Below are 15,460 nucleotides of genomic sequence, written 5' to 3'. Positions count from 1 at the left end.
AGTGACTTAACTTGTTTTTGGACTTTAAACTGCAATTTTTTTTAAATATACACTTATGAAGGCATTCAGTTATATACTATACAGTGCAGCCAGTTTTACTGTAACAAACCAAAAAGCAATAAACAGACAATTGCAGAATAGTGCAGTTGAGTCATTATTCAATGAGCCTCTCAGTGAAGCGGGTTTAATTTGACTATAAATCTATTGTTACATACAAAATACGTGTTTTTTTTTATTTATCATTTCATACTTTCATTGGATCCACAGCCTGTCAGTCTTCATTATGGAAGATTATGTCCTGGTTCTCACTAATATCACATTAAGCTTCCCTTTTCAAATACTAGTATCTCCACATCCCGCTTGTTCACTTTGCTGGTGCTCATTCACTATTAATTGTTTGCACTACATTTCAAGTACTTTTGTATATTTTTATTCTAATTGAGATGTTAGCAGTTACATGAGTGTTTGTCACTCCATATTGCTATTTCATCCATACTGGAGGCCAGAAGGTGCCCTTTTAGGTTATGGCTTAATATAAACGCATGATTAGTTGACTAATGGCTAAAATGAATGAGCAACTAGAATTTTTAGTCGGACAGCTCTATCTATAGACTATTTTTGTATTATTATATATTGATACAGGCAGTTAAGCAACATGGCACTACAGTAGCCAGGTATTTCAAACATGACTGACGTGTATGTATGGTGATTATTGGATCAAAACACATTCTCATTCATTGAGTTTGACACTGCTAAGGAATTCAAAGGAATGTGGGATTAAATAGTTTGAATATAAATATGACCGTAAAACAAAGTAGGGTTGACCTGTTAAATAAAATGCCCTTTTTTGTTCTACTGAAAATATGCCAGGAGCCTGCTGTTGCTATAGCAACGAGCGTGCATCTGATTGACATGTATCTTATTTCAGTTGTTGCTCATGTTGAGGTTATTTCAGCTTTGTACAAGGTTTGCTTCATACATTTAGATTAACTGGGTTAAGCTGGGAGTGTTAAAAATAGGCGCTGACATCTCTGCCGTGATGGAAAAAAGCAAGCTCTTGTAACAAAAGTATCCAAGTGTTCAGGTTGGCAAGTTAAACACCAAGTTACCTTACACACACACAGACCCAAGTGGGAAAGCAGTAGCGCAACCGCTCATTACACAGCAACATTACACACTAACTAAAGTTAGAAAAGTGAAATCAACCACCCCTTTAAGTAGCTGTTAAGGCATAGGCCTATGTTTACATATTTTAATAAATATGATGGAACATAGTTAGCTTTTTGTTAAAATGTCTTCAGTGAAAATTGAAATATGTTGAGAGAATAATGAAAAAAGACAACCATGTCAATATTAATGGGCTGTTAAGTGATGTGATTTTATATCCAAGAAAAGGGGGGATGTCATGTATCAGGATTACTTTGGTTGTTTCAAGTTTAAGTCAATAGAGGGCGCTTGGTAGTGAGTGCACCCTTTCAGGCTGTAAGAGTATGGCAGGCCTCTTTTACATTTAAGGCCTCCGATCTTTCAGTCACAGGTTGAGCTTTCCGATCTTTCAGTCAATTTATTAAAAAAGGTATCACCTGTAGTGAGTATTGGCCTCTTCTCAATTAGAGTTATTTTTCCAAGCCGTCGCTTATCTGAGCTCCAGATAATTGTTATCTGAGCTCTACAAGTAATTGTGCCCAGGGGCCTCTGAACTCTTAATCCGGCCCTGCTGGTAATGAGGCAGCAAGAGCTGTCAATCAACTCCAGAACCTCGCTCATGAGGGAGGGGCCGAGGTCCACCGTGAAGGACGAGAGCGAATCGGATCGTGTCATGGAGACGTCGCTGTTCTCCGGTAGGGAACTCCCTCGACTGTCTTCGCTGAGCAGTTCAGACGTTTCTGCAAAGCTTTGGTCCAGTCGTGATACACGAGGCAGCGTGATGAAGCCAGATCGAAGACCTGCAGGAGAGGAGAGGAATAACAACATGTCTCCGCCAATCTTTCACATTAGTTAAGCGTGAAAGGATGACTATTTAGCCTACTATTAGTCGGGATGACTAAGACTATTTACTTTCTTAATTCACGTGGTTTTATTGTGAATGATTTATCACATACACACTAATATGTGCATTTTACACTCTTTTGACATCACCAGTCCCTCTTATTTTACAAACACCTTCATATTAAGACTTTCTCCATCCAATCAATTCCTCAAAAATCAAGTCCTGTCCTTTATTATTCATTCACTACACATATTCTTAACATAAAAGCTTGAGTGAAAAGTTGTATTGAAATGACAAACATAAATTTGAGAATTAACATAATTTTAAATCTAGATCTTGAATACTGTTTAATTCACTGTCTTTGGGTAAAAGCGTCTGCCAAATGCATAAATGTAAAAAATGTATGATAGCAGCACTGGAGCTAAATAAACAAAACCTGATGAAAATTTGACCAGCTGTACAATGAGTCGCATGATCGATGACACTCGTTTACAGTTTTTTTCAATCGCTAACAAGCGCTTACCCATACTTCAGATACTTTTTCTAAACTCTTAACACAGACTCACACCTACAAAACACAATTGGCCAAATGGATAATTTTCTTCTCAAAAACACATTTTGTTAATTATATACTAACTCTTCATTTCAAAATAGAACACATCTTTCTCTGCACACACTAACTTTACCAAAACACTGGAAATCTGACTCAAAATGAAATTATTATGTCAAAGAATAACACTTGTTTTCACTTCACAAAATACATGCAGTCAATCAAAGTACACCAGGTTTCAGAATACTGGCTATTCTTGACATTACAAAAACTGCATAGACTTTTATGTTTCTTGGTTGGGAACTGTATGTCCACATGTAGTAATGTTCACATTCAAAAGCATTCCAGTAAAAAGCAAATCCTTTACTGTTTACTACAGGAGGTACAGTAGAAACACGGTATGATAGAACAGAAAAAGTGTTACAGTATTGCTTACAGTGAACAAAATATCCATGAAACACATGAGCATTCTGAAAAAAAAAAAAAAAAAAAAACTTTTTTTAGTACTTTTGTTTTAGTACTAAAAAAGCACAAAATTACTGTATCTAGTCTCTGCGATCTTCAGGGTTATGCCACATGTTTTCATCAACATCACATCTGATATTATCCAAGACGATGCAATCAAGAACTGTGATGTCCCTGCACCAGCATCCATGGCTTCAAGGAGGGACATCTGGTCATGTGGATGATGGTCATAAACCGTCCACCTCCATGCAGAAACAAACTCCTCTATGGGGATGAGGAAAGGTGAATAGGGTGGAAGGAAGAGACTTACCAGTCTTGGGTGGACTTCAAACCATGTTGTTATTGCTTGAGAATGATGGAAAGCCACATTGTCCCAGGTAATTACAAAGGTTCTCATGTTTTCATGAGAACTAGGCGCTGCTCTGGAACCAGGCGCTGGTGGAGATCATTGAGAAAGGCAAGGTGTGTGTGTGTGTGTGTGTGTGTGTGTGTTATATTTAGTTGTCTTTATGTCAGTCTTTGAGGATTTTGGATTTCCCAGAATGAGGGAAGTTCCAGAATTCCTGAGACATGAAACACACACCATTGAAACCAGCACTGCACTTTTCCTCAGTCCCATTCTCAATTGTGTGAGTTTCTGCTTCATTTTGTGTGTGTGTGTGTGTGTTTTTCAGTGTCATGTTAAAAATCGCTTAACTGTAGACATGCAGTGCAGAAGATTGACCTCACTTTCAAGATTGTACAGGATTTAATGCAGTTATAAATGCAGTTTTTCTTCATTTCCACTGCAGCGTTCGTGCAGACTCGATTACAAAAGGACCAAAACTATGACTTAAACTGTGACGCAATCTTTTATTGGCTTCCATAGACTTTTGTTTGCCAACATGTTGGCTCTGCCTAGTGATGTGACATTTGAACCGAGGCGTCGGAGCTTGTGTCGAGTAAAAAGGGGCGTGCCAGATGAAGCCGCGATTCGAGGCTTGTGTTGTTAACGTGAAAATCACGTGACTCATGACAAACGAGGCCTCGGTTTGTGTGGATACGTCACCGGTTCGTTCTGAGTGTCGTTTCCGGATAAAGGGGGTTCGAAACTCGCGCCACCTTGTGGGTGTTGTCAGGAGTAGTTGAATCAGTTGTAGTAGAGTCAGAGAGTTAGAGTTACAGTTAGATAGTTGTGTCGTCGTCATTATTGTGTCATACATGTGTTAGGGCTGTATATTATTAGATTATATCAGGTTAGATTAGTTATAGTATATTGTTATTATTAATTATAGTAGTAATATTATTGTTAAATTAATTAGATAAGATTATTTGGATTGCTTTGGTTTTTGGATTTGGAATGGACTGGTTTTTGGATTTGGACTGGACTGCTTTTTGATTTGGATTGCCCTTTTTGATTTGTTTGCTTTTTGTGACCTCTTCCTTTTTCCTTGTAATGGAGCCAGCAAGAAAGAGGAAATCCTCCCCTGTCTGGGAGTTTTTTTCTTTGTACCTCCATTATTAGGTGTCCTTTGGCATCTGCTGGATAGCACGGTGGATCACTGTAGAATGAGCTCAAGTGCAACAGCAGATGCTACTGTAGAAGTGGATCGATATTTATCCGAAGTGAACCTCACAAGATCTGAGGATCCACTAGTATATTGGGCTCAACATAAACATCTGTATCCTCATTTATACCAGCTGGCACTGACATTTTTATGTTCCCCCGCATCCTCTGTTCCATGCGAAAGGATCTTTTCCAAGGCTGGAGAGGTTCTGTCCAAGAAGAGGAATCGTCTAAGCCCCAACACACTTGAAAAAATTCTGTTCCTCAAAAAAAATAATGTGTGATCCTTCCTTCATCCACCCCAAACTTCAGTTTGTTCCTCTAAATCCATAGTCCCATAAGCACAACACTGCACTAAAACTAGCAACACGTCAATGCACAAAACACACCAGAAACTATTCTTAACATTTCCCACCCCACACTTTTCTGTTGCAATTTGCATTATTACACTCCCTCCACCATTAGCACTGCACTCAACACAGTCTCACTTTTGTTGTTCCTACTGTCACTATCCAAACAATTTATGAATAATTAATGAACTGTGTGTGACAGTTGTCTCTGCACAAGTAAATTCAGGCAGAGAGAGAAACATATTTTATTTGGTACCCAGGCAATGGAAAAATGTCTGCTCAGGACATTGATTCAGTATTCATTTATTGGTCTGCTATTTCTTTGCACAGTAGCTAGGTGTCACTAGTGAGCAATAATGAATGCAGCTTCGAGTAATGAACCTTTTGGTGAAGCAATGGGCTGCGAGGTCTCAGTGGTTCAGAAAGCCTCATTTTGCCATCATTAATTTTGCGCTGACATGTTTCTACAGTGGCCCTAAACGGACAAACGCGTTTCGTCACTATGTTGTTCTTTATAGGGGATTATCACGCTTCCGGGTTTCATGGGCGGGATTTTTCAACTTTGTGCATGTCCACTTCCGGCGCAGTTCAACAATGGCTGAAACGAAGGCTAGATGTCACTGCTCTGTTCCACTTTGTCAATCAAACAAACAACGCCAACCTTATTTAAGTTTCCATGGATTCCCGACTGAAATGAGTCTAAGGAAGAAGTGGATTAAAGCGGTTCGCCGGGATGAAGGGTCAAACTTTAAAATAAAACAAGGTAGCACGTTTTTTGGGATGCAGTAGCTATACTAGGGATGTAGTATAATTATACCAAATTTACCAGGATGCAGTATAAATAAACTTAGGGTCGTCCATCATGGGTTCGCCAGAGTGATGAGTGATTCACCGGAAGTGGCAGTGCACAAAGATCACTGAATGCGGAAGTACTACGTATCAGCGTGATAATCCCCTATTGGCATCCCTGTGATTAATTACTGGGGCTCCGCCCTAAAGACGTCCAGATTGCCTGTGATGCTAAATCAACCTGTTCTGAATTATTAAGAGCGTTTAAATAACGCTGGCATCAGTGCAGCTGATTTAGAGTTAAACTGTAGAGCTGTGTGGATCTTAACAGAAGTGCTGCAGGGTTTTTGAAAGAGACTCTTGATTTCTGTCTAGTCTTGGATGATTGCTCTTCATGGCTGTGAGGGAGATTTGTGTTTGGAAAGGGCTCATTTTAGCCCTCTTCCTCTTTGCTGTTGATGGACAGAAGAGGCCGTGAGTACCGTGGGCTTTGACGTGAACTGAAGCAGACTAATGTTTATGCTGATGCAGTTTTAAAGATTGCAAAATGAATTCCCAAAGCTTTAACCATATGTTAAAAGTTAATTAAGCGTCTTTTACTTTGTGGCCATCTAGTGGTCAAATAATGAATGGCGTTCATTAACACTTGTTACAAGTCATTGTTAAAATGAGTTTCTTGTTCCTCATCAACAAAACGGTCTTGTTCTCTTGTCTTTTTTACCATGGTAGTCCAGTGTTGCCAAATCAGTGTTTTGCTCGTTTTTCTGCAGCCTAAAGGTGTCTCACCCAGACAACCGATCACACATACTTAAACATTCAGTGCTCCAACATACAACCTAGAGCTGCACTATTAATCTTTAAGAGATTGTATCTCGATTCAGACACATCTTATTATTAAATGACAGATTTGCCTGTTTATTAAACCTTTGACAATCAAACAGAACATCAAATCTGTGTTGGTGCTGCTGAGCCAGAGCGAGCAGTTGTCTTTAAACTCAAACTAGAATACTGTGCAAAAGTTCATTTCAGTAATTCAACTTTAAAGGTGAAACTGATGTATTATATAGACTCATTACATGCAAAGTGATGTATTTCATGCATTTATTTGTTAATTTTGATGATTATGGCTTCCAGCTTATGAACCTTTTCACAATATTCTAATTTTGAATTTGGGGTTTTCATAAACTCAGTGTAAATTACCCCACCATAATTAGGGGGTAGGCCTACTACTCCTTCACTTCTATGATCATCATGGTACACTACCATATCAATCCCCACCGTGGTCTAAACATGCGACAAACTGATAATCGGTAGGCTACAGAATGTCTCATTGTTCTTATATATCCAAAATAACTGTTTTGATCAACTCCCAAAAGTTAAGTGTGCTGTAATGCCATTCTAATTACTAGTAAAAGTAATACCTTTACAAGAAGCCTATTTCATGAAATATTGATTTGGTTTATTTTTAGATTTCATAAGACCTGGAGGTGAGACCCAACCCTCTCATATACTAAACAGAAACCAATTCCTATACCTGCCCGGACAACAGGGCTATGAGTTGATTCAGTCCAGACAATCCCTACTAGAGGAATTTCCCTAGCGTTTTGTCATTCAACGTTGACTCTTGAGAAGATAAAGTCGTTCTCTATCTCCGTTGCTTCTAGCCACGGCGGTTAAAAATGGTACGGTCCAAAATAGAGGTGTCTGAAATTGCTTAACATTAAAATGTTCCTACAGTGAAAATAGGAGTTGACTTGTATTGTAACTGTAATTATATTTTTTCACAATATCAGAAATTATCTGACCCCCTCAAAACTGTTATTTCTGTCCCTTTGGGAGGTACTGGGTCTTCATTGGGGGGTATAGTACCCCCTGTAATTTGAACTATTCATAAACTGTAAGCCATAATCATCTAAATTAAAACAGACTTGAAACCTCTCACTTTGCATGTAATGAGTCTATAATGTATCAGTTTCACCTTTAAGTGTAATTACTGAAGTTAACTTTAGCACAATATTCTAATTTTTCTTATGGAGTTTTGATTGTACACCACTAGGTGGGTGACTAGTAAATGTTAAAGTGTATGTCATTGAATCATTCAAGATATTAATTTAGTAATGAAACAAGTGAGTATTTAAAAATCATCTTGTCAAACTTATTTTTTCAATAATTATTTTTTAAATGCACTACATCAATTAACATTGTTAGAACTTCTGTTAAGTAACATGTTATTTGTTCAGAGCTGTGACCTCTTCCAGGAACAAAACCTAGTTTTTATCCAGAATCATGCAGCTTTAATACCACCCCAACTGCCCACGCAAACCCTCTTCTCTCCTGATTGCGATCTCTTTTGGGCTGTTTTTGATGCACAGACCTGGCATTGGCAACCCTGTGGACACTTTCTGTGAATATTCAACCAACATGTAAATGTTCTGACCTGATTCCATTTGGTCCCTGAACCTAAACTTCATGATGTTTACACAGGTTATTCATGGTGACGTTCCCTGCAGTGATTGAAACTGGATCTGATGCCAAATTGTGTGCAAGTCTTCTGAAACCCCAAGAGAGTCTCACAATGACTGTTTCTCTGCTTGATGAGGAAAATGGTTTGACTCCACTTATGCAGCAGGTTTCTTCAAAGCCATTTCACCGCTGCTTTAGTTTCCAGGTATGCCATTAGATGCATTTTTTTTCTTTTTTTTTCGTCTTGTTAAACTGGGTTTCTCCACAGGCTCCTCGAGTAGATAAAGAATCTGTGCAGACGCTGAAGGTAGAAGTTCAAGGGAAGGTCTTCAGAGCGACTGAAGAGAGGAAAGTCATGTTCAGACGTTACCTGCCTTTGACCTTCCAAACAGACTAACACATCTACAATCCAGGACAAACTGGTGAGCTGTGAATGACCCTTGGTTGAATATTAAAGGTGTAGAAAGTCCAATCTGCCACAAGGTCAGATCATCAAGTGCATTATGCAATTAATGTAAGTTCATTGTGTCTTTGCAGTGAATTTCAGAGTTGTCACTATGGATGCCAAATTTGTGCCACTTGATCAGATGGTAAGGTCTGGCCATGAAATTGCACATTTATTGCAGGTTATTTTTACTTGAGCAGTTTTGCAGTTCTCTTCAATGACTGCTGCAATGGTGTCTTTCTTTTAAATGCTTAATATTTCTGTCTGTCTTTCAGTACAATCTGGTGGTGGTGGAGGTGAGTTTGTTCTGGTGCAAGTCTTTGAATGGAGCTGCTGCCACTTTCTGTACATTTTGGTTCGCTGTTTTTATGAGCTGTTCATTGTTTTAATAGGACAATAATAATAACCGGATTGGTCAGTGGACAAACGTTTCTTCAACGAGGTGGATATTGCAGCTTTCTCATGAATTAAACCCAGAGGCTCAGATAGGGATGTACACACTAAAAGCTTTTATTGGCGACCAAATGACCTCCCATGTTTTTGAAGTGAAACAATACGGTAAGTTGTGAATGATGTGCAACAGTTCAACGAAAGATCTGAGATCTTAGTGTTTTTATTTCTGGCTTAGTTTTGCCCAAGTTTGATGTGACCGTAAACACACCACAGATGTACAGTGTTGCAGATGTGGGACTGAAAGTTGAGGCTTGTGCCAAGTGAGTGAAACCTACAGATATTTTCTTATCTTGTGGTTGGTCCGTTCTTGATTTTGTTCCTTGTGACGTTTCCCAGATACACATATGGCCAACCTGTACCTGGCCAAGCCTTGTTGGAAGTATGTCGTGAGCCGTTTTCATATGTTGTGGTTCCTGATTTGACCCGTCAATGCCTGGATAAAACTGCAAAGGTTTGACTCCTGCCTTACAGTGGAGGGTTTTTCTTCTGCTTGTGCTTGACTTAAATGTGACACTTTGTTCTGTTACCAGATGAATGCCACTGGCTGCGCCTCCCTTACCGTCGATACATCAGTGTTTTTCAACACCAAATTTGAAAATAATATGCAAGACACTTTTCTTGTAAATGTGAATGTCACTGAGGAGGGAACGGGTGAGATTGGCTGATCTGAACCAAAGATATGTGTATGGAGGAAGTTAACTTGTTTATTTGAGTTGGTTTAATTTTCCCCCAGATGTAGTCATGTCAAAATCTGCAACAGTGTCCATAACGTTTGAAGTTGGCAAAGTCATGTTTTTGGACACCCCGGAATATTTTGAACCTGGATCAATGATTAATGGGAAGGCAAGGAAAAAAGTTAATTCCTTGTTGCAGAAGCCTTCACATCGGTTCCCTTTCCTAACCTTGATCATTCCCAACAGATCTCGATGTCTCGTTTCGTTGGTACTCCAATTGCAAACAAAGTGGTTTATCTACTGGATGGTAACAGCTGGCCCAACAAACTGCTGATGAATCTGACCACAAATCAGAATGGACTGGCCTCGTTCTCCCTCAACACTGCTAATCTTCCTAAAGCTGCTCTGAATCTTGTGGTATGATTTGCTCTTTGTATTTTGAGATGTAGACATTAAATTTCTCTAAAAAAAAAAAAAATAACGATTGCATTCATTGTTCCCCAGGCAAGTGCGACTCCAGTGGTTGTTAATGGTTACAAATCGCCATACTTTACCACGGACACAAGGGTTGTTAAGCTTCTCCACCTTGATTCTCCCAACAACCCATCTAGTGAACTGACTATAGTGAAGCTTGAGCAGCCTCTCAAATGTGGTGCTTCGTTTCCAGTGACTGTGAAGTATTCTTTTGTTGGAGAGGCTGGCGACTACAGTGTTGACATCATCTATATGGTGGGTGGACATAAAAAAATAAAAATAAAAAAAATATTAGGAACTTATGTATCTGTTTGTCTGTCAGGTCTTGTCCAGAGGAGTGATCGTCCTCCATGGATTTCAGACGGTCAAAGCGAGGGCTTCTAATACAGTCACGAGCGGCTCTGTGTCGTTCCAACTGTCTGTCAGTGTCGATATGGCTCCAGCAGTGCAGATTCTGGTCTACTGCGGTCTGCCCAGTGAGAATGTTGTTGTTGGTAGTGCGTCGTTTGACACAGAAACTTGTCTCCAAAACCAAGTATGATGTGCACTAGCATCTTTTGTCTTCAAGTGGGGAATGGTGACATATCTTACAGCGTATTGGTCATTGTTCCAGGTGTCTCTACAGTTCTCTCCTGCTACGGCTGTTCCTGCTGAAAGAAACGTTCTGACTGTCTCTGCTCAAGCAGGATCTCTGTGTGGCATCAGTGCTGTAGATCAGAGCGTCTGGATCTTGGAGCCAGGAAGACGTCTGAGTGCTAAAATGGTATCCATGTGTAGTTAAATTCTTGTTGGTCTTGACTGACATTCAGGTTCAGCTTTAGAATTTGAGTTGTGCTGAGATCAATAGGACAAACCTTTTGTTGTGATTGTAGCAGTTTTAGTGTACGTCTTAACATACATTCATGTTCTGACATAACATGCCAAACATTAATGAATTTATTCAACATTTTTCAAAAGTGACATACCTAAACACTTTTTTTTTTTTCATGGTTCCAGGTGTTTGATTTGCTCCCAGTGCAATCACTATCAGGTTACCCATACAACGTTGAGGATGAATCAGAGTGTCTAGGTTTTCAACCCCGTCTAGCTTTTGATATGGATCCTGGCTACACTGATGCTACAAATCAAGCCTACACAACCTTCAAGGTAGAAAAACATATTTTGTGACTACATGGTCATGAACTGAGTTATTGACTTTAAATCTGTATTGTGTTTTGACTTGTCACTCCAACAGAGCCTGGGAATGAAGATTGCAACAAATCTCGCTGTACGAGCCCCTCCGTGCCCACTGTATCCCAGATTCCCAGAAGGTAGGTCTATGCAGAGAGGCCATTCTTTCAATGAAAACAAATTATGCATGACTTGAACTTTCATTCAGTTATGTGAGGTTACACCTCCTTAGTGGAAAAGCAAGTTGTGGTGTTGGGTGTTTTAATCATTTCTATAGATGCAACAAGAGGGGCAGTTTGGTGTAAAATTGCTTGTCTTTTTCAGTGATGAATTTGAATGGTCCTGTAGAAATGGCTCTTCCAGAAGCAGAAAGTGCTGGAGGTGACACTTCCACTTTAAAAGTGACTGTCAGGAATTACTTTCCAGAAACATGGCTCTGGCAGCTTGCCCATGTGGGGTTAGTGCCTTCTAAAGCTACTTACCCAGGTTTTACTTCTCCTGTTCCCCTTATTTCTCTCTTCTGCTGTCTTTCAGAAACACTGGATCCACACAAGTTCCCCTCACTGTTCCTGACACCATCACCACATGGGAAACAGAGGCATTCTGCCTGTCCTCAAAAGGTTTCGGTCTTGCTCCTCCTGCTCTGCTGACGGTCTTCCAGCCTTTCTTCCTTGAGCTCTCCCTGCCGTACTCCATCGTCCGTGGGGAGTCTTTTGATCTGAAGGCCACGGTCTTCAGCTATCTTTCCAAGTGCATCATGGTCTGCCATGGTTTTCTTTTAGATAATTTCTGTATAGAGATGGTCATGTGTCTTTGCTCCATGTGTTCCGTTTCATTGACAGGTTAAAGTAACACCAGCTTCATCCACGGCCTTCACTCTTAAACCATATACTGAACCGTATGTGTCCTGTCTTTGTGCCAATGGGAGAAAAACCTTTAAATGGGGTTTCTCAGCTTCTGTTCTAGGTCAGTTTTGGATCTATCTAAATTGTAAGTGTATATTTGGTGTCGCTCACTTCCTGTCTGTCACTGCAGGAACTGTCAATGTGACCGTCAATGCTTCAGCTGAAGCATCCCGGACCCAATGTGGCACTGAAGTTGTGACTGTGCCGACGAGAGGACGCATTGATGTAGTCACACAAAGTCTGTTTGTCCTGGTAAGTGTTAACCAGCCTTCTGGAGTCTGGTCATGGCACTCATGCTGCTTTACTGATGTTGTTTTATTGCTTCTATAGCCTGAAGGAGTTGAAAGGACAAACACCCAGAGTTGGTTACTGTGTCCAAAGGGTTTGTTTGCACTCAACGATTCCAATACGTTCTCCATGTACAGCCAAACATTAGCCTAGCTCTGAATGCTGATTTATTCTGTTCGGTCTGCAGGAAAAGTTCTTTCTGAAGATGTGACTTTGACATTTCCAAAAAATGTGGTTCAAGGATCTGCCAGATGCTCAGTTTCAGTCCTTGGTAAAAAATGTAATTCAGTAGAAACTGACATGTGAAGCTTGGTAGAATAACTGTTTCTGATGTGGGTTTTATGCTTGACCTCTTATAGGGGACATAATGGGTCGTGCACTGAAGAATCTAGATGGGTTATTACAGATGCCATCTGGCTGTGGAGAACAGAATATGATCATTCTTGCTCCAAATATTTACATCCTGCTGTACCTGAAGGTCACAGGGCAAATCACTGCAGCCATCCGAGAGACTGCAACAGGCTACCTTCAGAGCGGTATGGATGACAAACCCACTTTGCATATGTAAATGATAGTCCAATAGGAAGAGCAGGACTAGGCTTCCTTGGAATTTAGTATCCTACATTTGGCTTTTGACCCAATCAGGATACCAAGGAGAACTAAACTTCAGACACAGCGATGGATCATACAGCACGTTTGGTTATGATGAATCAAATACATGGTGAGTTTCTCATTGTTCTAGTGTATAATCTGCTGTGGCACCAGCTTTTTGTAAGTTCAGTTTGTGACCTCTTCTCCATGGCCAGGTTGACCGCCTTTGTCCTGAGGTCCTTTGGTCTAGCGAGGCAATTTATCTTCATTGATCCAAATGTCCTGCAGAGTGCAAAGGATTGGTTGATCAGCAAGCAGGGTTCAGATGGCTGTTTCATGCAGCAGGGAACTCTGTACCATAGTGATATGAAGGTGTGTTACATGTTTCTTAATGCACTGGAATCTATTGAGTAGGTTGAGACTTTTCTTGTAAATTGTATTTTTTTTATTAGGGTGGAGTTGGTGACGGTGTGACCATGACTGCCTACATTGTTGCATCGCTGATTGAACTAGGTGTCCCCTCCATGGTAAAATCGACCCAGTAATTGTATGAGCTCCTTGCAGATGACCTTCCTGTTCTGGCTGTGATATTTGTTTTTTGCTTAGGATCCCATCATTACAGACGGTCTGTCATGCTTGAGGCCTGTCATTGGGAACCTGGGAAACACTTATGCAACGGCTCTGCTGACCTACACCTTCAGTCTGGTTGGAGAGACCACCACTCGAGCACAGCTTTTAACTGCCTTGGACAACCTTGCCATTTCTGAAGGTAAGATTTACCAGCTTGATGTTGGTTCATCAGGGTCTTTGGCATAAACTTTCTCCCCTCAATCTCATCCTAAGGCACCAAGCTCCATTGGTCTCAGACGACATCTGGTGATACTCTGGCGGTGGAGATCAGCTCTTACGTTCTACTAGCAGTTCTTGCTGTTCAGCCTCTCACGTCGGTTAATTTGGGCTATGCTAACCGCATTGTCAACTGGCTTGTGGCCCAGCAGAATCCCTATGGAGGCTTCTCCTCCACCCAGGTGCCTACCAAACATGAGTGCAATCATTTGGATTTTTTATTTATTTTTTAATCTGGTACTTATTTTTAGGACACAGTGGTAGCTCTTCAGGCTCTGTCTGCGTACGCTGCTCAAGTGTTCAGCTTGGATGGCTCCGGCTCCGTCACTGTACAGTCCTCAGCAGTGGGAGGAGATTCATATAGCTTCAAAGTGAATCGGGACAACAGGCTGCTGTATCAGGAGAAGCGGCTGAAGAACGTTCCTGGCAAATATAGTGTTAAAGCATCAGGATCCACTTGTGTGTCTGTGCAGGTCTGTATCTTCACCCTCTAGATTTGCTGTGCACATCCAAATCTAAATGCGTTTGTTTTTTTCTACTCGTACTATAGGTTGCATGTTTCTACAACATCCCAACACCCGTTAAAGTTTCCAGGACACTGAGTGTCGAAGCGAAGGTGACTGGAGACTGCCAAACGCTTGGAGCCAATCTTATGTTGAAGTTCAATGTGAAGTAAGTAGCATTGTGTCCTGAAACTGATGTTTATGACTCTTACAAAAATGAAGCGTTGTTCTTGATCTTTTTGACTAAACCTCTTTTCATCCTCATTTAGATACAATGGTGTAAAATCAAGCACTAACATGGTTCTAGTAGACATTAAGCTCCTGTCAGGCTTCACGGCAGACACGTCACTGGTTTGTATTTAAGATTGTTTAGAAAGTTCTAAGATGCTTGAAGCTCCTTCAACTGTAATTGTGTAAATGATGTCTCTTACCCATAGCTTGGTTCTTCACCCCAATCGTTTGCCCCGCTAGTGGAACGGGTTGATGTTGAAGATGATCATGTCCTAGTGTATCTAAAAGAGGTGAGACTGGGTATATTACTAGCTGCCATTTTCTCATGTGCTGTGGTTCATCCTTTCTGTCTCACAGGTTCCCAAAGGCGTCCCCATGAGTTACACTCTGGAGCTGAAACAGGTTCTTGCAGTGAAAAATCTCAAGCCAGCAGTCATAAACGTTTATGACTACTATCAGACAAGTACGCTTTCGTCCTAATCATGCTTTGCTCTGGCTGAATTCACTGTTAATAATCCAGTTAATTTTCTGCTCCTATTTCAGGTGATTCCTTTGAGACCACCTACACATCTCCCTGTCTATGATTTGATTCAGTACTGGCTGTAGGATGCGTGACTTGAATAAAACCACTTTTACAACCAGTTCTGTTGCTTGTTCATTATCTGTGATTGTTTGAATTAGTCAGTGTTCATGAGTTTCTAGTTGTCCCGTGACTTCAAATCCTTAA

The 15,460-nt window shown here is 40.5% G+C and overlaps 1 protein-coding gene across 1 annotated transcript; it reads left to right on the top strand.

Annotated features, from left to right (window-relative positions):
• Positions 1 to 5,986: 5,986 nt before the first annotated feature.
• On the top strand, positions 5,987 to 15,375 carry LOC307000186 (alpha-2-macroglobulin-like protein 1). The gene is made up of 34 exons (XM_079615595.1): positions 5,987 to 6,164; positions 8,175 to 8,358; positions 8,422 to 8,575; positions 8,691 to 8,743; positions 8,874 to 8,894; positions 8,991 to 9,156; positions 9,227 to 9,311; positions 9,388 to 9,502; positions 9,582 to 9,702; positions 9,785 to 9,894; positions 9,972 to 10,142; positions 10,230 to 10,454; positions 10,522 to 10,734; positions 10,813 to 10,962; positions 11,196 to 11,345; positions 11,434 to 11,509; positions 11,694 to 11,826; positions 11,904 to 12,129; positions 12,212 to 12,335; positions 12,405 to 12,526; positions 12,605 to 12,656; positions 12,750 to 12,833; positions 12,922 to 13,098; positions 13,208 to 13,283; positions 13,369 to 13,525; positions 13,606 to 13,680; positions 13,760 to 13,922; positions 13,997 to 14,181; positions 14,251 to 14,472; positions 14,550 to 14,671; positions 14,772 to 14,853; positions 14,940 to 15,023; positions 15,091 to 15,196; positions 15,277 to 15,375. Exons 4-34 carry the CDS (start codon positions 8,711 to 8,713, stop codon positions 15,315 to 15,317), a joined length of 3,867 nt encoding a protein of 1,288 aa, XP_079471721.1. The 5' UTR covers positions 5,987 to 6,164; positions 8,175 to 8,358; positions 8,422 to 8,575; positions 8,691 to 8,710; the 3' UTR covers positions 15,318 to 15,375.
• The last annotated feature ends 85 nt before the right edge of the window (positions 15,376 to 15,460 follow it).

Source organism: Phoxinus phoxinus (assembly GCF_949152265.1).
Source record: "Phoxinus phoxinus genome assembly, chromosome: 1".
NCBI lineage: Eukaryota > Metazoa > Chordata > Actinopteri > Cypriniformes > Leuciscidae > Phoxinus > Phoxinus phoxinus.
This window is presented reverse-complemented; position numbering and strand designations above follow the sequence as displayed.